We start from the raw sequence: 26,223 nt of genomic DNA, 5'->3' as shown, positions 1-26,223 counted from the left end.
GTCGTCTCTTGTCTTATAAATTTTAAAAATCAGATATTTAGGATGTTATTACCAGAAAGTTATTCCACGAAAAGTTTTCAGATTTAAATTATTATTTATTATTTTTAATAAATGTTGCATCTGGACTTTTCATCTTTTCTAAAATATTTTAATTTTAAATGCATTTTAGTTTTGTGTTATTTACATGTATGTATATTAATTTTAGGCTGAAATTTTAACTGCATTGAGACAATTAAACGAACAATTGACCACAGAGGAACTAAGATTTTTGGAACAACATAACCACATTGCGAAAGCATTTTTAGATTTTAACTTTATAGAAGTGCCAGATGACGAATAAACGGATTTGATGTTTAAATATGTACTTTTATACGTAACCAAATATATAAGCCATTGGGTAGAATAGGAAGTAAATACGAAAAGTGAATTTTTAATCATAAATAAGAAACTATGTGGTGGTACTGATCCAATTATTAGTCACCTGGTAAAATTTGATTTTTTGTTTAAAACGGTTTATAATTAGCATATAAAATACACGTACGGTATTTGGTTGGATAGTAACTACCAGCCACTTCCAAATTAATTATAAATTTTCGAGTCACTTATGACTGAATTTAGACTGATGTCTTTAAATCCTGATTACAAAATAATTTCGTATTTACCAGTACAATTCACTATTGTCACAGTTACAATACTGTCATTAAAATATTGTAAAAAAATGGCATGAGCTTTTTTTGAAAAAACTTTTTAAATAGAAATAAACATGCAAATATAGTTATATAGTAGCTAAGTTCTGAGTATACTTTAAACTAAAAGTCCAGTTTTACCTGATGAGTCATAATACTTTAATATTAATGATCCACTATACATTTAATATTTTCTAAAAGTTGCCATAAAGCCAGAAAATAATCTATGGCGATGATTTCTGCAAAAACTAGGGACACGCTCAACATACGTCAAAGTTAATAAGAACAAAACGAAGCCAAATGAAAAATAAATTCATAACTATTTAATAATAAAAAAATGTTTAAAATGACCTTTTATTTATTCACCCTATAACCGGTGTCTGAAAGTTGGTCGAGAACACTTCATCGACGGAAAATTAGTCGAACAGTTGGTCGAATGCACAATTCATCGAATGTACAATTCGTCGACGAACATTTGATCGAATGGATTTTTCGTCCACAAAGACCCAAAGGGTAGAAATAATAAATAAATAAATAAAAATACATGGCGGAAACACGCCAATATACAGCGTGTCTGCGTAACTTGGAACCATATGGGAAACTTTTTTATTATCAATTTTACGAAAAAAAGTCATTCTTTATAAAGTGCTCTGCATAGTCTAAAAACCTAAGATGCAATCATCAGATATCAAATTTTATCAATAATATCGAGGTATGTCCAAAAATATGAATTTCGCTCAAGAGTAAAGTGCCTTTATATTTCACAATATCAAAAATTGTTATTAAGAAAAGTTGTTTGTAATTAAAAATTATGTTATAATACACATTTACACTCATCTAATTGAAAAAAAAAAATTTGAAAATTTTCCTCAAATTCTGGATACCCAACATCATTTATATTTAAGATAAGTCCGTTATTATTAATTTTGTGAAAAAAAGTTATTCTTTATAAAAATGTCTGAATAGTTAAAAAACTAAGATGCAATCATAAGATATCAATTTTTTAAAATTTTATACGAGGTATGTCAAAAAATATGAATTTCACTCAAGAGTAAAATAGCTTTATAGTTCACAATATTTCAACTAGAAGGATGCAATTGCATATTGAAACATAGTTTTTAATTCTGAACAACTTTTTATAATACTTTATTCTTCAGAGAAATTCATATTTTTTGACATACCTCGTATAAAATTGACAAAATTTAATATCTTATAATTTTATCTTATTTCTTAGACTATGCAAAACGATTTATAAAGAATAATTTTTTTTTCGTAAAATTAATATTAACGGAGCTATCATAAACAAAAATGATGTTTGGGTGTCTGATTTGAGGAAAATTTTCAATTTTTTTTTTAATTAGAAGACTGTAAATGCAGATTATAACATAATTTTTAATTACAGACAACTCTTCTTAATGACATATTTTGATATTGTGAAATATAAAGGCACTTTACTCTTGAGCGAAATTTATATTTTTTGACATACCTCGTATACTGTTTATAAAATTTGATATCTGATGATTGCGTCTTAGGTTTTAGACTATGCAGAGCACTTTATAAAGAATAAGTTTTTTTCGTTAAATTGATATTAAAAAAGTTTCCAATATGGTTTTAAGTTACGCAGACACACTGTATAAAGTTAGTTTCTTTGTACCATATCAAAAAAAATTATTTTATAGATTGCCAGTCCTAAGCCTTGGATATAGTGTAAAGGGAAGTTTATTTTCACGAGTTCTTTACTTTTTCATTGATATTGACTGATTATTGCAGTCAAAACATTGTAAGGAAATGTCTCGATTCCCTAACAATTTATTTCCTCAGCATCTCGCATATTTCGTCTTGTCCGCAAGTGCCCCCAAATTTGATTGGTCCGGAAATGCTCCGTTCGCAAGTCCGCCGACACCAAAAAGAAGAACGGTACAACATCACTAACTGGTCCTTAAAGGCAAAATAGAGGGCCGTAGAGGTGTCGAAAGAAAACAAGTTTCTTGGTTAAAAAACATTCGTGAATGGACTCAGATATCAAATGCAGGACAATCATTCCATATCGTAAGGTCGAGAAGCCTTCGCAGTGGTGATAGCCAACGTCGGATAATTCTGATATGGCACGTGAAGAATAAGAACTAATGTTTAAACACCTCAATGGTTTACTTTTCCTTCTCTTCTGCTTTAAAGGTTTTCTTATTTAACCTCAGATTTCAGAGTAACACATACACAGACTACTTATAATGGTGCACGACAATTAGACCGAAATCATTAGACCGAACTCACTGGACCTAAAAGCACTTTACCGAAACCTCACTAGACCGAACAGCATTAGACCGAAATGGTACATAAATTAAAAAAGATTGCAATAAATTATGCTAAGATTTTGTATATCTGTCGTTTTGTTTATTGTATTTTTTTGTATTATTTTATATATATAGACTGTGTAAATTGTTACTCCGTACATTCTGATATGAAATAATTTTCATCCGTTAAACAAAAGCACTGCAGAGAGAACAGAGTTTGAACGAACTAAGAACAGAACAATATTTAGCTGGCGAACAACCACCCACAAGCCAGAAAAAATACAGAGATTCTGCTGACAGATTAAAACACCTCGTCTGTAACTTTGATGTTCATGGTAACATACTTAATTACTTAAGGGGGATTGCACATAACTTTAATTTTTAGTATTGTATTAATTTAATTTTTAGTATTGTACATAATAAATAAAAAATAAATGCACCCTGTATTATGTACCTAATGCTTTTTGGTCTCCTGCTTTTCGGTCTCCTACTGTTCGGTCTAGTGAGGTTTCGGTAAAGTGCTTTTCGGTCTAATGATTTCGGCCTCTTTACAGTAAACCACTTATAAGAAGTGAGGTAGGTGATCTATAAATACTAATGAAGTTTTTGAAGATTTTTTTTACTCTTGTACTAGTCTGTAATTTTGAGCTCATCAGTACCTATTAAGTTTTTTCTTTGAATAATTTTATTAATTCAAAGAAACATAAATCTTTTTGTTGAATCTAAATCAGTGTTGGATTAGTACTTTGCAACTGAAATTGATCCGAGATGTCAAACCATTTCGAAAACCAAGAGTACGGGTGAAATGTGTTTTTTTATATAAAATTCACTTTTAAGAATTTACTGCAAGTCAAATTTGTTATTAATTTTTTATGAATGTTATGTGCTTTTTATGTTTAATATTTCTTTTAATCAATTGTTGTCACAATGAAAGCTTTTATATGTGTAAAATTTAAAAGTAAAACCGTTTGATACGAATTTATACTTTGATATATGTATGCATATTGCTATAATAAAAACTTAATATTATTTTTTATGATTTATTGTTCTTCCTATGTGCCCAGAGACGTTAGTGCTGAACTGTGAATACAAAGTTCTATATAATATGTTGATATTGCTTTTCAGAATTTTCAAATGTAAAATTTTCTTGTATTTTTCGTGCAACCCGTTTTGATACAACTATTTTATACTTTCTTGTTATAAGTCCCTTCAGGTAGTATTTTTCAAGGAAAATTTTGTTTTCGTTTATAAATTCGCAAAGTCTGTTCGTTCGTGCGTCTCCTGCAATACCTGGAGCCCTATGTAGCAGTGGCGGCTCGTGACATCTGCTATAGGGTGTGCTGCATGAACCACGGCCAATATAAAATAATAGAAATAGAATAACATACGAAAACAAAAACAATAAAATTAGCTTTAATACTAATTAATAGTAACTAATAACGACATGCTATAAAAATCTGATTAACTTACATTTATTGCATTTTTCTAAATTGGAAATTAATACGCCGGTCCTTTTTTGTCGCAAACTTTTCGATTACTTTATCGTTACCTAAGAATTTCTAAACACGGCACAGATGCAACGGTCACGAATAACTGTCGTGAATTGCAGCTCGCAAACACATTTCCGAGGCCGTTAATCAGCCGATTGCCGAAGCACATCGGCTAAGATCGCCGTTTGCCTAATAAATGCATTTTACCGCTGCCAGTGTTTCGGTTCTTATCGACGCGGCTTCACTGGAGCAGCAAATACGTAAAAAGATTGCTTCACTGGAGCACCAAATACGTAAAAAAATTATACGGTTTCACTAGAAGAGTAAATACGTAAAAAAAATAATATTAATCATCGTTGTTGGTGAATTATTATTAACAGTTGATGTTTAATATGATAATATGGCAGATTTGAAATAAAACTATATTAATTATTCTTTAATAATTAAGATTTGCTATGGTTGTTTGGTAGTTCTGCAGCTCAGCAGCACATAAAGAAAAGCCGCCACTGCTATGTAGTTTTGTCTCCTGAATCCAAATCTGAAATCGGCATTTCGATATCTCAAAATATCTTCGAGATAACCGACCTCAAAGTCAACTTGCATCTCGGGACAGCAATTTAGGATCTTTTAACCATTTTAGATAGCAAAATAATAATTGTACAATGGAAACATTACTACAAACGCATTAAACCTAATGTACGTAAAATGCAAATGAAAATTTCATATTATTTCAAACCAGCGCGTGACTTCGACTGACATCAGTGACATCTACAGTCCGTCTAATTTACTTACCGTTGCACGTCATTATCTACGCCAGAGATCTAAGTTGACATAGTTGCCAAAGTATAAAAAAATCCTGAATCCATTTTAAATCAAATAGATCACATAATTATTGTAAACGTGCAGTGCCGGATTAACCATTAGGCAAAGTAGGCAGTTGCCTAGGGGCCTCGGCTCCAAAAGGGGCCTCGTAGGGCCCAAAACGAAAAAATAATAATTATAATTAAATAAAAACTATAAATCATATTTGTTGCAAATTCAAATATCGCGCAATACCATAAACTCGGTTTCGCACGGAAAGCCACAGCTACTGAAGCTGCAACCAATGGAAATTCACGTGAAGAAATATAAATAGCTGAGGGAAACATAGCTTACGTAACTGAAGAAGATGAAAAAACATACAATGACAGTTCTATCCCAATTCAAGATAAGAACCAGAAACAGAAACTAAGTTAGAAATTGAAGTTATAAAGGTAAATTGGGCCCAGAATTCGGAAACAACATAAGATTATGGAATACCTACCATAACTGAAGAAATATGGAAATTTTGAATTGGGAAAGGTTCTTCAGAATGTAAAAATCTTAATGTAAGTTTTTCAGCATCAATAGAAATTTTGAAGGCATTACAAGATTTTTTACACAATCTATGGTTTTTCGAAAATATATCAGTGTCACAAATATTAAAAGAGATTGGCTAACGCACTCTCCCTCAAATGGAAATGTTTACTGCTTTCCATGTACATATTCCTTTTTTCGAACATAGCGAACACTCATCGACAGGCAGCGCCTTCATGGTCGAATTGACAGCTCTTTGCAAATTTAATTTAATCAAGAACGAGATTACTGGATTCAAGTTCTGAAAAGAGTAGTCTCTGTGGTTAAGTTTCTATCTTCTCGCGGATTAGCGTTTAGAAATGATACAGATATCCCTCGTTCACAAAATAATGGGAACTACTTAGGCATTTTAGAGCTACTTGCAGAGTACAATCCTCTTTAAAAGCTCTCATTTAGCTAATTACGGCAAAAAGGGTACTGAAAAGCCTTCTTACTTATCTTCAAAGATCTAGGAAGAAATAATAGAAGTAATGGGAAAACACGTTTTGAATACAACAATTGTTAAAGAAATTAAAGAAGCCAAATACTACTCCGTAAGTGTCGATTCAATACCAGATTTGTCTCACATTGACCGAGTAGCCATACTGGAGGAAATCTTTCTTTTGCTGTTTTAATCGTTTTAAATGACTGTGGCAGTGATCTAAACGACATACGACATGAGGGGAAAATCATTCAGCAAACATGTCAGGCAAATATAATGGTATCCAGGTTGATTTATCTAAGATTAACAAACTTGCAATTTACATTCCTTTTGCCGCACACTAGCTTAATTTAGTTGGAGTAAGTGCTGCTGAAAGTGGCGTTGGAGCAATATCGTATTTTGGGTTTGTTTAAACCGTGTACAACTTTTTCCAGCCTCTACCCACCTTTGGAAAGTTATGATCAAATGCTTAAACGAATCTCCACTAATCGATCCCATTCGCCACGGTATTAAAAGAACAAGCACGACAAGCAGCATTAGATGGAGTGCAAGGGCTGACGGCGCTGACACAACAAGAGTCTAAAAGTTACGTCTTTAAATCTGCTGTGCATTCTCTTGCTGAAAACACTAATCAAAAGGATGAAACAGTTTAAGAGGCTAAGTGTTTGTTGAAAGAAATATCAAAAAAATAAACATTCGTAATTAATGAGTTACAACGCTGTCAGTAAATCATTACAGAGAGAAAATTATTGAACTTAAAACTGCAGATGAAGGATGGAGATGGAGGGGTTACCCGAGGTGGTTTTGGAGGGAGAAGACGGAGGCCTTAAGGGGCCTCATACCTTGGGTTGCCTAGGGGCCTCAAGATTCTTAATCCGGGACTGTAAACGTGGATTATACAACAAACCAAATTAATATTCAATGTAAATAAGTAAAAACTTAAGAAATAGAGAACAAGAATTGAGTTATAATTGTGCAGTGCAAGCATTTTTGCACTGCATTGTTAATAATTAAAAAACGGCTCCGAACTCTTCGCATGAAGCCGGTAGGTTTCTTTGTATAAGTCTACAATAACAACTAAAAAAGTTGTCAGATATCTCGATTATTCCAAGTCATGATAAAATTAGGTGGAATTTATATTTTTACATTAGAGGATCCTTTTATAGTAAAGTAAATAATAAAAACAGTAAATATAATAAAACAGATACTTATAGTAAAGAATATAAACAAATATGAAGTGTCATCACCGCAACTGTCAAATAAATGTTACCAATTTATTCCAAAATGCCACCTTCGTTCGATTAGACTTACAGTGTGTTCCGAACAAATGAGCTTCATAAAAACGCTTTATAATCCATTAATACAAATTAAATGAAACATATTATTGTGTATTTCTTTAGGTTAACATTAATAGAAATCTTCAAATATTATTTCTACGCGTATATATTAAAATATGTCTAGTGGCTGTAATTCCAGTGTACTCGGCAAAGTGATTCTAAAAAAGAACACATCTACCGCCTAAATATTTCGTGTTGGTATCATGCGACGTCACAGGCTATGACGCGGATGACGTGCAACGGTTAGTAAATTAGACGAAGTATATAAATGCTTGTGACCAGGACCCCAAATTTCTGTCCCGAGATGCAAGTCTTTGTTTAATTTGACACATAAAGGTCAAATGAATTGAAATGTCAAATAAATAAATTTTATCTACTCTATGTCATATTATGTATAAGTTTTTAGTTTTTGAAAACTGTCATTATAAATAGCAGTGCGTGAAGTGTTTAAAGTGTGCGTGAAGTAACAATGTATTTTAAATGGGACTTACTTTTTCGCACTGTTTTTGACACATTTTCATATAATCAAATATCCTTAACTTTCGCGTTGTCATGGTGATGAAATAATAAACAATAAATTACGACAAAAGTTTTGATACTTTTGTGGTTTGAAAGAAGTTAGAATTTTTAAATGTCAAAGTTCTAAAAATTGTAGAATAGAAATAAATAAATTGTATGAAACTGTGCGTGAAGTACTTTTTGCGTACTTACGCTATGTATAGCACTCGCTCCGTTGCCGCACGTGCTCTAAACATCGCGTGTGTTCGCAAAAAGCATACTTCACGAACTGTTTCAAAATTAAGAAAGAAAAGGGAAACTATTTGGCTTAAGTTTGTACAAACTTCGAGGAATCCATACACTTACATACACCCACAACTTCCGCAAAATATCCCACATATATTTGATTATCACGTTACTCGATTTTATTCCACATCCCTAAGTCGCTTAAGATTAAACCATGGCAATTTTCCTGCACATTTAGCTAAAATAGGAATGCGTATGAACTCTCTCTGTTCATGTGATAACTACTCCACTGCAGATTTAAATCATATAATCTTTAATTGTGAACTTAATAAAAACCATACGAAAGCACTAATTGCTAGACTTCATGACCGGAATGTAAGTTTACCGCTGAATATTTCACATCTACTAAGCTTCAATACCAAAACTATTAATGATATTATCATACAATTTCTTAAAGATTCTAAAATAAAAATTTAATATGACATCTTCAATCTTCAACTTTCAAATATCTGTGGCAAAAAGTTTATCTAATGCCATCCCCTCTTTGTGAACACACACACACGAACTGTTTCATAATAGTTATTTAATAGATTGTAAACTATTCTTCAACTTATTATGATGGGTAAAATCGAAGGACACAGAGGAATTGGTAGAAAGCAGGCCTCTTGGTTGAAGAATATCCGGGAGTGGACAGGAATAAAGAAAGCAGAACACCTATTTAGAATAGCTCGAGACAGAGACAGTTTCGCCATGTTAATCGCCAACGTCAAGGGGACTTGATAGGGCACGTTAAGAAGAAGAAACTATAAATGTATAATTGGTTGACAATAATTACAATACTCTAAATTCATAACCAATCCATGATGCGAATAAAGATAATTTGAAACAAAAGTAATCTATCGTGACAGTATTTTCACAATGTTAACGGATAAAATGACAATTATTCTAATTGTAGGTTAAAAATTTGTCAACGATGTAAATATTTTATGTCTTTGGTATATTCGGACATTATATAGTGAAATTGTATTCTATATTTATATATTGTTTCCTTAAAACATTTTAAATATTGATATTCTGGCAAATATTTATGTAAATATTGATATTTAAATAAACATAAATATTCTGACAACTGTCCGATTTAAATAAAATGTCATGCAGTGATTCGCGACACTCAAAATCATGTATGACGTCAAAATTAATGACGCACTGAAAACAGTGTTTGGGATCAACTGTATGTCATTTTTTAAACTTAACCATGTATAACAGTTTGTGGTCTTTATCTAAAAAACATTTATTTTGATCCTGATTACTTGTGTTATAATAAAAACATACCTAATATGTGAGAACTTGAATTGTAACCAATATTTTTGGATATAAAGACAAGTTTTAATGATATAAAACATACGTCTGGCTTTTTCAGTATTAATACGCATTTACAGTTACAGTCATCCCAATTTATTCAAATTACATTCAATTATATAGTATTTTTTACCAGGTTATTTACAACACTGGTCTTGTTTTCCTGCCCCTTGTCTCACCATCTCCTTCTTAAATGTCCCCTTTTTCCTTCGTTCCTTTGGTAACAACTTTAATACCCATTTTGGCCTTTTCTTGTTTTGTTTATGTGACCAAACCATCTAGGATATCTTTGTTTTGCTCAATTTTTCATTTTATCTCTTCATTGCGGATTCTATCCGCAATGATACTTTTAGGACAGACCACTAAGTTAAACGATTAAAAAACAAAATAAGCTTGGCTTATATCTTTATTTATAATCACAAAAAATTAAATAATAAAAAAGGACAGTTACATAATAGTTGTCAAAAGAACCATTAAATATATCGTACCACAAAAATACATAAACCGTGCATAATTGTTGATTCTATATTGCAATATTACTTCTTAAACAAAGATTTAACAACGAAGAATCTCACATTACTAGAAAAAAAAATGATGAAAGCAAAGTCTTGTAATTTTTAAAGTTTATGACAATTTATGTCAAAGAAAGTCTACGTGAAGCATCAAAACAGTATTTAGTATTTAGTTTGAATTTGTTATTTCGGATATCAGTTTCATTTTTTTTTGAGCGAATTATATGTGTTGGTGGCAGTAATATTAAAATCAGAACGAGTCAGGGAATACAAACCGTACTAGAATAAATACATACACTGCGGTGCAAAAAAATCGATCCACTAAAAATTTGGTAATTTTTTATGTTTTGAATTTCCTACAGGAAATTTCTAAACAGGGTGTTTCTAAATAAGTGCGACAACCTTTAAGGGGTAATTTTACATGAGAAAATAATGACAATTTGTTTTATAATCATATGTCCGCAAACGCTTCGTTTCCGAGATACGGGATGTTCAATTTCTTTTTTACAAACTGACGATTTATTTATTGCTTTAAAACCAGTTGTGATATGCAGATCAAATTCGGTGGGTTTTAAAACGTAGTTATTGCACATTTTTTGACATACAATTAAGAATTTTATATTCACCATTGGCGTGCGTACGGTAATATTATCGGTCATAATGCCCGTTTGCGCGCCACTGGTGAATATTCTTAATTGTATGTCAAAAAATGTGCAATAACTAAGTCTTAAAACCCAATAAATTTGATTTGCACATCTCAACTTGTTTTAAAGCAATAAGTAAATCATCAGTTTTTAAAAAAAATTTAACATCCCGTACCTCGGAAACGAAGCGTTTGCGGACATATGATTATAAAGCAAATTGTCATTATTTTCTCATGTACAATAACCCCTTAAAGTTTTGTGCAAATATTTTAGAAACACCCTGTACTGATGACGAACGTGGCCAGTTGTTAAAGTACCTAACTTTTTTAATATCCAACATACGCGAATGCATCGAAAGACAAAATGTTAAGAAAACCTGAGGCTATAGTTGGGTTTTAATTTCAGTATTTTATAAATGCCAGAATAGTCCACAGGGTGATGCGAACTTTGAGAAAAAAACACAGTTTGATTCGTACACCCGGTATACAATGATAGTTTGACTGTCTAGCAACAATATTATTACAGAGATATTGTCAATGAATAAGGCTATAACGTGGTAAAAAATCACTTAAATCGGACAACAGGTTTAGGAAATTCAAAACATCAAAAATGACCAAATTTTTAGTAGATCGATTTTTTTGCACCGCAGTGTAGATAGGTGGATGTAAAAGTTCCGGAAAGTTGGCTTATAAAAAGCCCAAGGAAAAATAGGAGCAAAGACATAATATCATCAATAAAACCAAAGATAATGGAAGAATGAACTTTGACTCTGTATATCATATTTTTTGTGGACGCCCACGTTTTTCATGATTATGACGGCCATATAATATGACGTAAATTGATAGAGCAATAAAACGAATAAGGTTTAGAAATAAACGTAGACAAGACGAAATATTTATCCATCCCAGGGCAACAACAAAAATTGGTATAAGAAGAAAATGAATAAATAATAACAGTAAAGCTTTTACATGACGTAACACGCAATGCGACGATCAAGCAAATAAATAAACTTGAGATGAGTCCTAAATGACGTGGAAATAAGTCCTATATATCGAAACTCGCTAAACCACATTTGAACCGTCTTGTACATAGTTTGTACAAAAGAGTACATAGTTTGTTACTCATAATAACATAAGATGCGCACTGTTTTATTGGAGGTTTATGTCTAAATAACAAAACTAGTACGCTGACGTGCTTAGCCAAAACGCCGTATCTGCAGAGACATTACATTCGAGTAAAATCGATTTTAGTTTAAGAATTCGTATACATTTACACAGGATACGGCATAAGACGCGGTGTGTTTAATGTGTTTTGGCTTAACTTACGTCTTTTTAGTAAGCAAATAAGATAGATATGCACATTTGGGTTAGAAAGAAGTAAAAATTTCATTCTTTCAGATACGGCGTTTTCGCTAAGCACGGCAGTACGGCCGAACATCATTTATACATGCTATTAGCAGATTATCAAATTGTACTTGAATTGGAAAGAGCACTTCAAGACTAACGAAGATATAATTAAAAAAATAATATGTATTTCATGTATGTCATAAGCAAATAAACCAAACCTGTTCCACCAAATGTTTGATGTTTACTTAGATTATGAAACTGCAACACTTGTACCATATACTATATTTATTTGAAAATATTTTAAAATCGCAAACTCTAAAAAAAATCGACAAAAATATATAGTCGATTCGCTAAACTCAACGCTAGACACAACTGGCTAGTGATTTTAGTAGGTAATTTTTTTGTTTTTTGCCAATTTTACCAAATTGGCAAAATTACTTACTAAAATCACTAGAAAGTTGTGTCTGAGTTTAGCGAACCGACTATATCAGCAGTAACCGGTTGTTTCTAATTATAAAAAAATAATAGTAAAATCAAATTCTATCGTTTGAAACTTGTTTTGTTTTGGTTTTTTTTATTGACAACACTATGTATGTGAAACCTGTTTAACAACACATATATATTAAGAAATATAATTTTACTAATCTAACATTACTAAAAGATATATTATTTAACTCTTCGATCAGATATCTGTTTTACCTGTATCTCACTGAAAAAGTTGGATAAAAATACTGAGCAGGACAGAAACGAAAAATTATAAATTGTAGCATTACTAGATCGGTTTCTGATAAAATAATATAATAAAACAATTGCATTATCTGAACATTGCTTCTTATAAAGTACAATTCGCCTAGAAAATAATAGATATAATAGTCTCAGTCTAAGATTTGCAGAAAATAATCTATTTATTATTAGTAAAAATTATTTCTTTCAAATTATTCCAGGAGAAACTTATTTCTTCATAAGTAAAAACAAAATTTGACGTTGACTTTTTACAAATTATTAGAGTCACACATAAAATTGAACTTTTTTTTAGATACAGAAATAGGAGGTATGTTTTTCAAGCCTTGTTTTCATTAGTAGAATTAGGGGTAGAGTTCTCTAGCATGATTTTTAGCCGAACTACTCTACTTTCTAGAGTAGCCGTTTTCACACGAATTGAAAATAGTGGTAGGGGAACATCCATAAACTACGTCGTTGAAAAGGGTGAGGGGGGCCTTTGCTTATTACGACGGTATACGACAGGGGGAGGGGGGCCATGAGTGCACATCACGAATATAAAAAATATACCATATTGTAGGATTAAAAAGAATTAGTAGGTATATTACTTTTATCGCATACTTTTCATTTCGTTTTTATAACTCACAGCCTTAATAATATTGCTAGCAGTTTTGTACAGAATAACAAACAATAAAACATTGTTTTATGTATTTAAACAAACGCTTCTATACCGAATAACGTCTGGAAGCAATAAATAAAAACTGTTCATTTATTTACTGAATACTCTGTGTGAAACAATTATTCTACAATAATGAATAGAAATAAAATATTCTATTTTATTTAGTTAGTACATTGTACTTATACTTAGTAAAAGAAATTGTATTGAAATCAAAACAAAATAAGTATCAAGATTTATATGATGCAGTTAAGAAAGCAAAGGAACTCCGATAAAAGTATTGTCTTTTGTCCCAATAAAGCTAATTAGTTGTACAGTGAATTGAGAGAAAAAAGCGGATATTAATGAGCTACATACTAATACTGATTTGTATACATTCGTAAATAAACTTTGATAGGCAACTTTAAAAGAATCCAGAAATAACATGGAATTAAAAAAAAACAATAAAAAGGAGGGTCATGAGTTGCAATTGCGACGTCGGTATGAGGGGGGGGGGTTTCAAATGTAAACGACGCTTTAGCACGGAAGGGGGGTATTACAGGGGGTATTAAAAAGTCCAAAATTTTTACGACGTAGTTTATGGATGTTCCCTAGAGTCGTACAGAAAAAAACGCACGATGAATATCAGCCGTCGTCGTCGTGCCGTGAGAAAGTGTGATAAACATTACTAATGTTAAAAAATAAAAATGTATACCATTTTTATTCAGTTGCAATGCGAAGACTAAACTGTCTTAATTTTCACTTAGTCCAGAGAGCGCACCCAGCACTCTTATCGACGATTTCGCCACTTTTTAGTGGCTCATCAGAGAATGCATAGGTTGCTATCTCGGAACCAAGTTTAAATCACCCAGTCTACTAGTCCCGCATTGCAACTAACATGATGGTAGGTGCCTAGTGGCATCTGCTAGATACAAGTCAAAGGTTTCAACTTAATAAAATATTACTACTAATATTACTGAGAGAAGTAACCTGAGCTATTGAGGAAGAACAAAACAGAAGAAAGAAACTTTGGGCGAGAGATTGGCTCAAAAGAAGGCATAGTCACAGTATAATGCCAAAGAATAAGTAGGGTCATTCATCGAAAAATCTTTTGTTCTCTATGTTTGGTGGGTTCCATGACATCTCGTAACGCGACAGTTCGTAACCGGACAATTGATAACGGACAATACGTAACAGGGACAGTTCGTAACGGCAACAGTTGGTAACTATAAGTTCGTAACGGACAATTCGTAACGTCCAAATTGAATTATGCTATTTATTTTTGTTAACGTGGAAACTACTGTTATTACAGTTATAAATGAAATTATGTTTATCAATTTAACGAATCAGTATCAGGATAAACATTTTAAGGCATTTCATATTTTGTGTTTCAGAATATGTATAATAAAAGTATTTAAACACGCAAATAAAATACTTAGAAAAATGTTTACTTAAAAAGTTAGGAATGTCTAAAGACGGTTGTCGGCTTAAAGATTTCACGAATTACTTCATTATTCTTTGTCTAAGTAGGTATATGCAAATTTAAGGAACAATAAGAGGGATAAACTTTTAAAAATATTGTTGAAAGTTTGTATGTATTTAAATATTTAAAGTTTGTATGTGTTTAAAGACTTTTAATATATTCTTAAACACGAAATATAAAATGTGTTAAACATGTTTATCCAGGTACCTACTATTTCGTTAAATTGATAAACATAATTTCAATTGTAACTGTAATAACAGTTAGTTTCGACGTTAACAAAAATAAACAGAATAATTCAATTTGGACGTTACGAATTGTCCGTTACGAATTTGTATAGTTACGAACTGTCGCTGTTACGAGTTGTCCGTTACCAATTGTCCGGTTACGAAATGTCGCGTTACGAGATGTCTGGTCACGGTTTGGTGACAATGTCACCAAATTGTCCCAGGAGTGGATTGCATAATTGGAATCGTCAAAATTCGAGACTCAACTAACTGATTCGTTAGCATTAAACTGTGGCATAGTCATGGGGCATCTACTCTTCCTTTAACACCAGAAGGGCCAGCTGACGGTTGCACTTAGTAAAATGGAAATTTTCTTTTCTATTTTGTTTAAGTTCATGATATTTATTGAATTTTATTAAGTTTTGGTTCTTTATACAGCACTGAAATATTATGTCAATTCCGCTTTTACATTTTATGATATAATGACTCATTTTGACAGCATTATGTTTATGCCATTTTTAGTATATTTATATGGTAGCTTTATTTTGCACATTTGTTTCATTCCTAATTCGCCTTTATCAGTGGTAGGACCTAAAGTGTTTTGTTTTGTTGGATTTTGTTTTCTATTTCATTATGAGTTCGCGTAAATTTTTGAGTGAGGTGGAAATACTAGAAGAATTATTAAATTTCCCAAATATATCAGCTGACGTGTTAGGTAACGACAGTGATAATGATAATGGCACGGTTTTCCATGATGACTCCCTTTGAGATACTGATTTATTACTACTCTTCGTCCAGTGAATCAGAGTCAGATAAATCTTTTCTTGAATTACCCGTCCCAAGCACATCCACTGAACATAGTTCGAATCAAAAATAATTATGCGAGGTTCCGGCACACGTGGTAGAATGTCTAGAAGAGTTGGCCGAACCTCACGTAGCGGGCAACAATCTACTCCATGCAATTCAGTTCCTACTTTCGATGATCTCCTCATTTCCAGTGAAGGAACAGAGTGGACTTGTACTGATCTCAGCGGAGTAGGACGTCGCAATCAACAAAATGTTCTAAAAGAATCTCCGGGCCCAACAGCGTTTACAAAACGATATGTTCAAGAGAATAATGTGCTAACGTCTTGGCGATTATTTATCAATGATTCAATGCTACGTCACATAAGGATCTGCACAGAGTCTAAAGCCCGCCGACAATCAACTAATGAAACATAATGAACATTTCTCTTCCAGAACTAGAAGCAAGCATTTATTGCTTTGCTTATACTCGTAGCGCCTATAATGTGAGTCACTTGGATATTGATCTCTCGTGGTCCAATGTATGGGGATGAGAAAAGACCGAAGAGGGCAGATAGGACAACGAGCAAAAGGAAGACCGAGACTTAGGTACCAAGACAACTTAGAGAACGATTTAAAATCAATTGGAATTAGAGAATTGAAAAGAGTTGCCTGAGACAGGGCCGAATGGAGGATTGTTCTTAAGAAGGCTTTGGCTCATAAAGAGCTGTGACGCCACTGATGCTGATGATATTAAAAAAAATCTTTACATATTTTGTTTACACATACGCCTGCAACCAACGTTAAATTATGAAATTGTTTAACAAAAACGATTCCAGCAGATTAGCTCTTATCTCAGTTTTCACCTTTAAATTGTTTAAGCCAGTTTCAATAAAGCCTTAGACTTGATAAAGTAAATGTGGCGACCTTGCCAAGAAGGGACTCATGTACAAAGTAAAGTTAAATAAATATAAAATACCGGTTTTCCCTGTTTTATTCCAATAAATCTGCATACCAAGTTTATAATAAGAATATGACAATATTGCATTGGTTGTTAGACGGTGATATATTATTTTCATCGTGCCATTCCATATGCGAATCTTGTATTATTAAGCAAGAAGGTTTCATAAGTATAAGTCTTATGAAAACTACTTGTGCTCTCCCGATATAACTCCTAAACTGACCTTGCTGTATTATACATTCATTTTGTAACTTTTTACCAGGTGACTCTAATAATATTGTTAACCCGGGGCAACGTAAGAATGGTATTACGTTTAGTAATAAAAAGAATAAAAATAAAAAACGATAAAAACGAACGATTTTCGCGAGAAATTAGACATATCGCTAGTATAGATATAAAATGTTAGCCTCTATTTTGTGTTACTATCAAAACACAGATTAAAATTCTTCTTAAAAGATGTTCTTTTAAACTTAGAAGACAGGTATTAAACCTACCACGACATATACTGAAGATACAAACAAGATAAAGATTTTCAACCGTTTATGAATAAGTGAACGAATAGACTAAAAATACAGTGATGATCCCCGTTAAGGTTAACAAAAAGTCGCATACCCTATTTAATTAAAAACTAACAATAATTACTAATGAACTTATATCTAAAAGCTCCGTGTTTTATCAACAATCAACTTATATTCTTCTTAACGTTTCCGACGGCATACTCTCTTATGTTCGGCTATCCAATGTTGCTGTTGGCAAGTTTGAGAACAGTATGCAGTATTCCAACAACAGTGGTAAATGGCTTCTTGTTCGCAGTTATAACACTAAAACGGTAAGATCGATTATTATTACCAAAAATATTTACCTAATTTTATCAAAAAATAAATATTGACATTAATACACTTTTCCAAGAAATTAACGCACCACCTTAAAAATGGGTCCTTTTTGATGTCTCGAATTTCCTAAACCTGTTGTCCGATGCAAGCGATTTTTTTAATATGTTACAGCCTTATTCTTTAACAATATCGTTGTAATAATATTATTGATACAAAGGTAAATTGTCATTATATACCGAGTGTACCAATCAAACTGTGATTTTTTCACAAAGTTCGCGTGATCCTGTGAAATATTCTAGCTCTATCTATAAAATACTGAAATCAAAACCCAACTATAGCCTCATATTTTCTTAACATTCTGTTTTTGATCCATTCGCTTATGTTAGATAATAAAAAAGTTAGCTACTTTAACAACTAGCCTTGTTTTTTGTCAATACAGGGTATTTTAAAATAAGTATGGCAAACTTTAAGGGGTAATTCTGCATGAAAAAATAATGACAGTTTGCAAAATGCTCCGTTTCCGAGATACAGGGCGATGATTTTTTTTTAAACTAACGATTTATTTGTTGCGCTAAAACAGGTTGAGATATTCAAATGAAATTTGGTCGGCCAAATTTCAATTGCATATTTCAACCGGTTTTAGAGCAATACATAAATCGTCAGTTTGTAAGAAAAAATTCAACACCCCCTATCTCGGAAACGAAGCATTTGCGGGCACACCTTTATAAAGCAAACTGTCATTATTTTTCATGCAGAATTACGCCTAAAAATTTGCCATACTTATTTAAAAACACCCTGTATTGATAAAAACAAGGCTAGTTGTTAAAGTAACTTACTTTTTTATTATCCGACATAAGCGAATGAATAAAAAAAAGAATGTGTGTGTACTTTGTACGCACGTAAGAAGTTATACTTCTATTATATGATTTAAACGAAATTAATATACTTTTTATTTATATTTTGTTTAAATATTAAACTAATTTATACTTACTACTTCTCAAACATTTTTATTAGAACAGTGCCAAAAATTAAAATAATAAAAGAATAAAACACACACACAAACACATTAAACAAGCCACAAATGATGTCTGAACATTAATTGTCGAAAGTTTTTTTAACTAAATACGTATTTTCTGAAAATACAATTATATAATAAATATACTTACAATCATAAAATGTATTAAAACAAAAAACAAAAAAGAAAGTTTCTATTGGGACTCGAACCAGCGCTGATAAGCGCGGTTGGTATTGGAATTCTTTCGCCTTCAACGCTTAGCCACGGACACTATGTGTCATTATTTTCGAAGATCGACTAACTAAACGGATTAAACTTGTGATATTTTGATATTTTGAAAATTGATCAAATTATTTTAATTTTGAATTGAAATGATTTAGAATTGAAAAAATACAACAAAACATAGAGTAAGAAAACAATATATTAGGTGAATATTGATAGAAATTTTGATGGTAATCAAATTATATAAATAAAAGTATTACATACCTACTATGTATTTTGGCAGATCAAATAGGTAGGTTTATACTCATGATACATTAACAATTATTACGTACCTGTTGCTTTTAAAAACTATTTAAAAGTCACTACAATATTATAAACTTTTTTGTTTCTGTCCTCACAACAATAAAACTAATATATTATACATTTGTTTACCTTTACCTTTACCTCCAAACCACAGCTGTCCTACAGCTGCCATATCGGATAATTTTTGACATGTCATTTGAACATCCAATCAGAACAAAGTTATAATGCGCATGCGCCGGGCTGATAGGTTTTAACATATAAAAATTCACCCTCTATCGCCGGTAAAGAAGTATAACTTCAAAAAACATGAGGCTATAGTATTTTATAAATGTTAGAATATTCCACAGCGTGACGCGAACTTAAAAAAAAATTAATTTGATTGGTACACTCGGTATACAATGACAATTTACCTTTCTAGTATTTTAACAATATTATTACAGCGATATGTTAAAAAAATCACTTAAATCGGACAACAGGTTAAGGAAATTCGAGACATTAAAAATGACCAATTTTTAAGGTTGTGCGTTAATTTCTTGGCGAAGTGTATTTAATGCAACTTTATACAGTATGAGTACATGTATATATTCTTTTATTGCCAGGAAAATGTAAGGGGCCAAAGTCTAACGATATAAACTAAAAAATTGTATATGTTAAAAAGGCCCTCAACAATTTGGACCCAAGATTACTAGTGTTTTTGTTAACTAGTCAGTCAAGACTATTTTTTCTTAAAAAAAATGCATTTTTGGGATATTCTTATTTATTTTTTTGTACGTAGGTATTTATAATTCAATTGCGATTGGTTCATTTTAATTTAGAAAATAAATATATTATCCGACCCCCTGAAGGTCACTAAGGAGATTATGAGAAAGAAGAAGAAAATATATTTCTCTCCACCATTGGTAATTTGATTAAATCGGCCAAACAGGGTGAAATGGACTATAGCAGCTACTTGAGCAAAGTCACTCTAACCTATTTTCAATGAAATTTGAGAGACTATTATGGCGGCACTACACTTACACGCTATGTGTTATTTATTATGCGCCTTATTCGGCCGCATAGGACAAAGTGTGGAGGGATCATTCGTCAATATTCGCTTTATGCGCATGCATAGCGCATAAGCAAGCATAGCAAATACGCCTATCCGTCCAGTTGTTGGTTTTTGACACACTTCAAAGGACAAATATTTGGGCGCATACAGCGTAACCGCATAACAAGTAGCACATTGAGAAGTGTGGTACCGGTATTATATACCACGACTTTTAGAACAAAAAACACCGGAATAAATCGATTTTTAAATACAGCACCTATCGACTAATCGACTTGCAACTTTTTGCATTGTGCTCAGGCACTGGCGGCAATTTTTTGTATTGTGTTCAGAATGACGCCAGGAAAAAAGTCTACAATAAAAAAATGAGTGGAAATACATACAGTTGAGTCCGTGAATCTTTACCCGTGCGTCATTAATAGAGCTATTCATCGATTGTCATTTATTTCGAGATTCCGTCATGTGTCGTCTAATATTAATAGATCTACGTCATACGTTATTGGTATATACCAATGATACAAACCAAAGACGTATGGCGTAGATATCTTAATATTAGACGACACATGACAGAAGCTCGAAACAAATGACTGTGAATGAAAAGCCCTATACCTGGTGAGATAAAACACATACTTTTTATCTAGCATCATTCTCTTCCACGCATGAAACTAATGACAAACCAGCTGCCGCCTGTTATTAAGTAAAAACATATGTTATTTTTATAAACGATCTAGACTCAGTGCATTGAAAAGAGATAGGTACAAAGAAAGACGATTGGGGATGTTTTCGCATATTTTAAGTACAATTTCTGACGTTTTGGTTTGTTTACTTTTGTGGCTGTCAGTTTGTTGAATTTTTTGCTGTTATTTTGTCGAATTTTTGCATTTTGAAGTTTTTTTATAGTATACAAACAGTTGTTTTTACAACTAATTTTATATTGGAGTTAGAAATTTTATGATAATTTTATGTTATTTTGCGATAAATTTTGACAACGTATAAATAACCTCATTGTTGACACATTTAAGGAATGCTCGTGTTTAATGTTCCGCCAAGGTGAATAAAATAACAAAAAGAAAATATGTTATCGAATTTTTTTATAAATTGTTTATTTATTTATTAATCAATGATAATAAAATAATTTATTAAGCTACTTCAAATGTAGCTGTAATTATGCACCAAAATTTTAAAGCAAAGCTTAAATTTGACATTACATTTATTTGATAACGTCAAATTTTATACTATAACACTAAGACCCGTGATCGGAATAATACCGACTTTCTGTCACTTACTGTTGCGTTTAGTAAATTTCCGAATTATTTCGTATGCTTTAAATGATGACGCACGGGTAAAGACTCGGGTACTCAACTGTAATTGCGTTTACAGTGCATAAAATACATCCAAAACTGAAAATTTTGGAATTTTTTGGTCATATAGAATTTTATGAAAACATGTCAAAATCGGTACATTATTTTGTTATTCTAGGGTTTTTGGGGTCGTCGAACACGAATACTCCATCAGAACCGACCCCCGGAGCAACTGGTGCCCGGGTTTACTGCTAAGATACGTCATCTTCTGGAGTTTCGAGGGTTTTCGGTACTAAATTGATGCAAACAGGTTATTCGAGGGTTTTTGGGGTTGTTGAATACAGAATATGACATCAGAACCAACCCTCGGAGTACCTAGGAGCTAGGGTGACTGCCATGGATGTATCTTCTGAAATTTCGAGGCTTTCCGACACTAAATTGATGGAAATAGAGTACTCATGGATTTTTTGGGGTTACTGAATACGAATATAACGTAGATAAAGGTCTCTTGAGTATCTGGTGTCCAGGGTGACGAATATCAATATCAGTGCCTAATAATAACACGATCACATTAGAATATAATACATCAATCTTAAAATAAAGGAAAAAAATATAACTCTAACATAACAACAGTAGTTAATTTAATAAAAATTCAACAAATAGTAAAAGCATTTATTTTCCATCAATTTGGACTCTTGCCGTGAAGTTTGGTCTACCTCATAATCGTAATCAGCAACCCCAACGGTCTCCACCCTCCCGAGTAATCTATTTGCATCAATTTAGTGCCGAAAACCCTCTAAACTCCAGATGACGTACCTTAGTAATGAATCTAGGCAATAGGTGCTCCGGTGGTCGGTTCTGAAGGCGTATTCGTGTTTAGTGACCTCAAAAACTCGTCGAGTAATAAAATCTGGTCCTTAATACAGGGTGTTTCATTAATAATTGTCCATATAGTAACTGAAAAAACCTTATCGCAAAATACGAAGATTTAACCTAAAACACAAATAAAATGTGGTTCCTTACTGAGTTACAGGGTGTTTTATATAAAAATTTAAAAACTATTTTTGCTCAGCCTTTTAAAACTATTCGACGTATCCTTTTCATACTTGGCAGAAAATGCGACTACTAGACACTCTACTAAATTATGATAAACAAACGTTTCTAGCTACTACCAGAGGCGTACGACAGGGGATGGTGAATGGTTGACCCTTATCAAATTCTACGCCACTGGAGGAATTGCTATTTTAGTGCCATTTTTGGATTTTACAATACTTTCTACGTAAATAATATACTCCTCATTGATAACGATAAAGTCATCAGTTTTCGAGATATTTGAAGTTAAATATGAAACGGCACAGTTATTTTGATTAATTTATGATATGATTCATATGATGAAAATTTAAAAATTATTTGTACCCAGTACTTTCAAACTATTTGGCGTATCCTTATCATACTTGGCATAAAGTGTAGGTACTATACACCCTACTAAATTAAGATAAATAAACGTTTCTAGCTACTACCAGAGGCGAACGACAGGGGATAATGTTTGGTTGACCCTTTCCAAATTCTACGCCACTGACGAAATTGTTATTTTAGCGTAATTTTTTGGTTTTGCAATAGTTTTTATGTAAATATTCTACTCTTCATTCGTAACGATAAAATGATTAGTTTTCGAGATATTTGAAATTAAAAATGAAGCGACACAATACACTGATCAAAATAGCCGTGTCGTTTCATTTTTAACTTCAAATATCTCGAAAAATAATGACTTTATCGTTACGAATGAAGAGTATATTATTTTTATGGAAAGTATTAGAGAATCCAAAAATTGAACTGAAATAGCAATTTCGCCAGTGGCGCAGAATTTGGAAAGGGTCAACCATTCACTTTCCCCCGTCGTACGCCTCTGGTAATAGCCATAAACGTTTGTCTAACATAATTTAGTAGCTTGTACAGTACCTATACTTCCTGCCAAGTATGAAAAGGATACGTCAAATAGTTTTAAAATGCTGAGCAAAAATATTTTTTAAATTTTTATATAAAACACCCTGTAACTCAGTAAAGAACCACATTTTATTTAAGTGTTTTAGGTTAAATCTTCGTATTTTGTGCTAAGGCTTCTCCAGTTACTATATGGACAATTATTAATGAAACACCCTGTATACTGATTTTGACATGTTTTCATAAAATTCGATATGGTCCCAAAATTTGAAAGCATTTTATGTACTGTAAATGTAATTATGCATTTCCACCTACTTTTGTATTGTAGACTTTTTTTCTGACGCCATCCCCAACACGATGCAAAAAGTTACAAGTCGATAGCTATATTTAAAAACCGACATATTTTTTCCTAAATGTCTATTAGACAACTTGATAAATTTTTCCATATCGAATTAAAATAAAGTATTTTTTAACACAGCAATTCTTGAATAATAATGTAACAATAGTTTACTTACCCACTGCCTTTTCTTGACATCAGAAATTTGCTGGTTATGAGATTCAAATAATCTTTTTATGTACTCGTTATGATCACTGCCAATTTTATCTATTTCAATCTGCATACAATCCATAGCACATTTTATTATTTCCTTCTTATTGGGAAGATCCTCTAGTTTTCTTCGCATCTAAAAAAGAACAATTTATACTTATACATAGAAAAAAACTAAAAAAAGTATAATTGATGGCATCTACACCATTTGCACACATTTGCATACAAGTTGCATTAAAAAAAGGGTTTTACATAAACCCAAAAACTCAGAAAACTTTTTGCTGAATATGGGTGTAAGTCCAAATAAATGATTGTATTTAACAAGCAAGGGATTGGGTAGAAAATTGAAGAAACCAAACATCTTTTGGCTGATCGAAATAAGCAATTTTTTGCTGTGTTCCTGACGAATAACATTTATTAATCAAAATAAATTTTAGATTGTATTACAAATTTATCTATTCAGTATTCATTATCATATTAATTACTCTGAAATGTTTTACCAAGGTAAGGAGCTGAAATAAACTAAATTAATCAATCCATATCATTATTTACGAGTCTAAATAAAAACAGTATATCACATTTAGTTCTATAATTATGCGTGTAAGCACAGCGAAGATACAAATATAAGACTCCTTTTGAAACGCTATTTAACGACTTTATAATATGTACCGGGTGTCCCAATAAGAATGGCCCTAGGCCATATCTCAGGAACCGTTTATAGTGCAACTTTGAGAAAAATATTTATAACAAAAGTTGCCTCGGGAAAAGCCTGGAAATTATTTTCATAATTGTAGGTTCACCGCTAGAGGGCGTAATTGTATATCAAAAATTATAAAATTAAAATTTTACAAAATTTGCCTAACGAAAGGGCACTGGAAATCCGAACATCGTATTCTTCATAAATTTCTTTAAGTCTACCTTTGCAAATAAGAGGTAGGGGTGAGTGGGAACCTTGTTATGAAAAAATGGCCTTAAGTCCGGTTCTGCTAAATCGAATTTTGCAGACTTGGTCTTGTTGAAAACAGCTCTTTTTCGTCAGTGTGAGAGTTATAATTTCGAAACAGCCTATTAAGTCATATGCCAGCTAGGAGGCGTTATTTAATTATTTTCAGAAATCTAGTTTTATTTGGAAAATATTAAATACAAGTATGCATTTTTAATCCTGTATTACAAAATTAGATAATTAACAGAATAGCGAAAACCGCATGTCGATACCTTTTTTCTATCTCGAGATATCTTAACAAACGTGTAAATTTTAAATGTAACTGTTACTGTCACCGGTAAACGAAGAAGGAAAGGTAGTGTGCTGTGGAAAAAACAAAGAAACATTTTTTAGATGTCAACGTGTATTAATTTAAAACAACAATGGGACAAACAACACTAAAACATATAACAAAGAAATAAAAACAACTACTTAGTGACGACTTAAATGTTCAAATTATGGCCCATAATTTTCGATGCAAGTATTTACTCTTTAAGTGTTACTCTTGAACAGCAGTCTCAATTTCTGCTTTCGCAATGCTTTGCATGGCGTTTCCTACTCTCTGGATCATGTTTTCTTGAGTAGTGGAATTAGCGGCAAAAACAAGGTCTTTAATCCGCTCCCATAAATAAAAGTCTAAAACAGTTAAATCTGGTGATCTGGCTAGCCAAAAAATAGGCTTCCACGTCCTATCCATCTATCAGCGAATGACTCGTCTAAAAAATCTCTTACTACTCTGGAAAAATGCGGGACAACCATCGTGCTAAAACAACATGGACCTACGAACTGCTAGCGGTACACCTTAAAGAAGAAGAGGCAATTCAATCCTTAAAACAATTAGATAGCATTCACCAATAATAGCATTATCGAAAAGAAAGGGTCCAATTATCTGACTATCACCACGTTTAACTGTTTGGTGTGGGGACGGTTTGGTATTTCACTTTAATTTAGGTATAGGGACGGATTAAAGTCCTTGTTTTTGC

General features: G+C 32.2%; 2 protein-coding genes across 4 annotated transcripts in view; one reads left to right on the top strand and one right to left on the bottom strand.

The window, feature by feature from the left end:
* LOC126878754 (protein LZIC-like) overlaps positions 1–4,006 on the top strand; it is a 33,482-nt gene extending 29,476 nt beyond the window's left edge. For both annotated transcript variants that reach the window (XM_050641625.1, XM_050641624.1), the window contains exon 4: positions 206–4,006. In XM_050641625.1, the coding sequence (XP_050497582.1) occupies positions 206–340 (135 nt within the window). In that variant the 3' untranslated portion in view covers positions 341–4,006. The remainder of the gene's footprint in view (positions 1–205) is intronic.
* A 6,105-nt stretch (positions 4,007–10,111) lies between these two features.
* The window catches only part of LOC126878692 (zinc finger MYND domain-containing protein 11), a 123,613-nt gene continuing 107,501 nt past the window's right edge, over positions 10,112–26,223 (bottom strand). For both annotated transcript variants that reach the window (XM_050641561.1, XM_050641556.1), the window contains exons 13-14: positions 24,227–24,394; positions 10,112–17,872 (exon numbers count right to left, since the gene is read on the bottom strand). In XM_050641561.1, the coding sequence (XP_050497518.1) occupies positions 17,750–17,872; positions 24,227–24,394 (291 nt within the window). In that variant the 3' untranslated portion in view covers positions 10,112–17,749. The remainder of the gene's footprint in view (positions 17,873–24,226; positions 24,395–26,223) is intronic.

This window comes from Diabrotica virgifera, chromosome 1 (genome assembly GCF_917563875.1).
Source record: "Diabrotica virgifera virgifera chromosome 1, PGI_DIABVI_V3a".
NCBI classification, from domain to species: Eukaryota; Metazoa; Arthropoda; class Insecta; order Coleoptera; family Chrysomelidae; genus Diabrotica; species Diabrotica virgifera.
The sequence above is the reverse complement of the archived record's forward strand: the minus strand, read 5'-3'. Positions and strand labels throughout refer to the sequence as shown.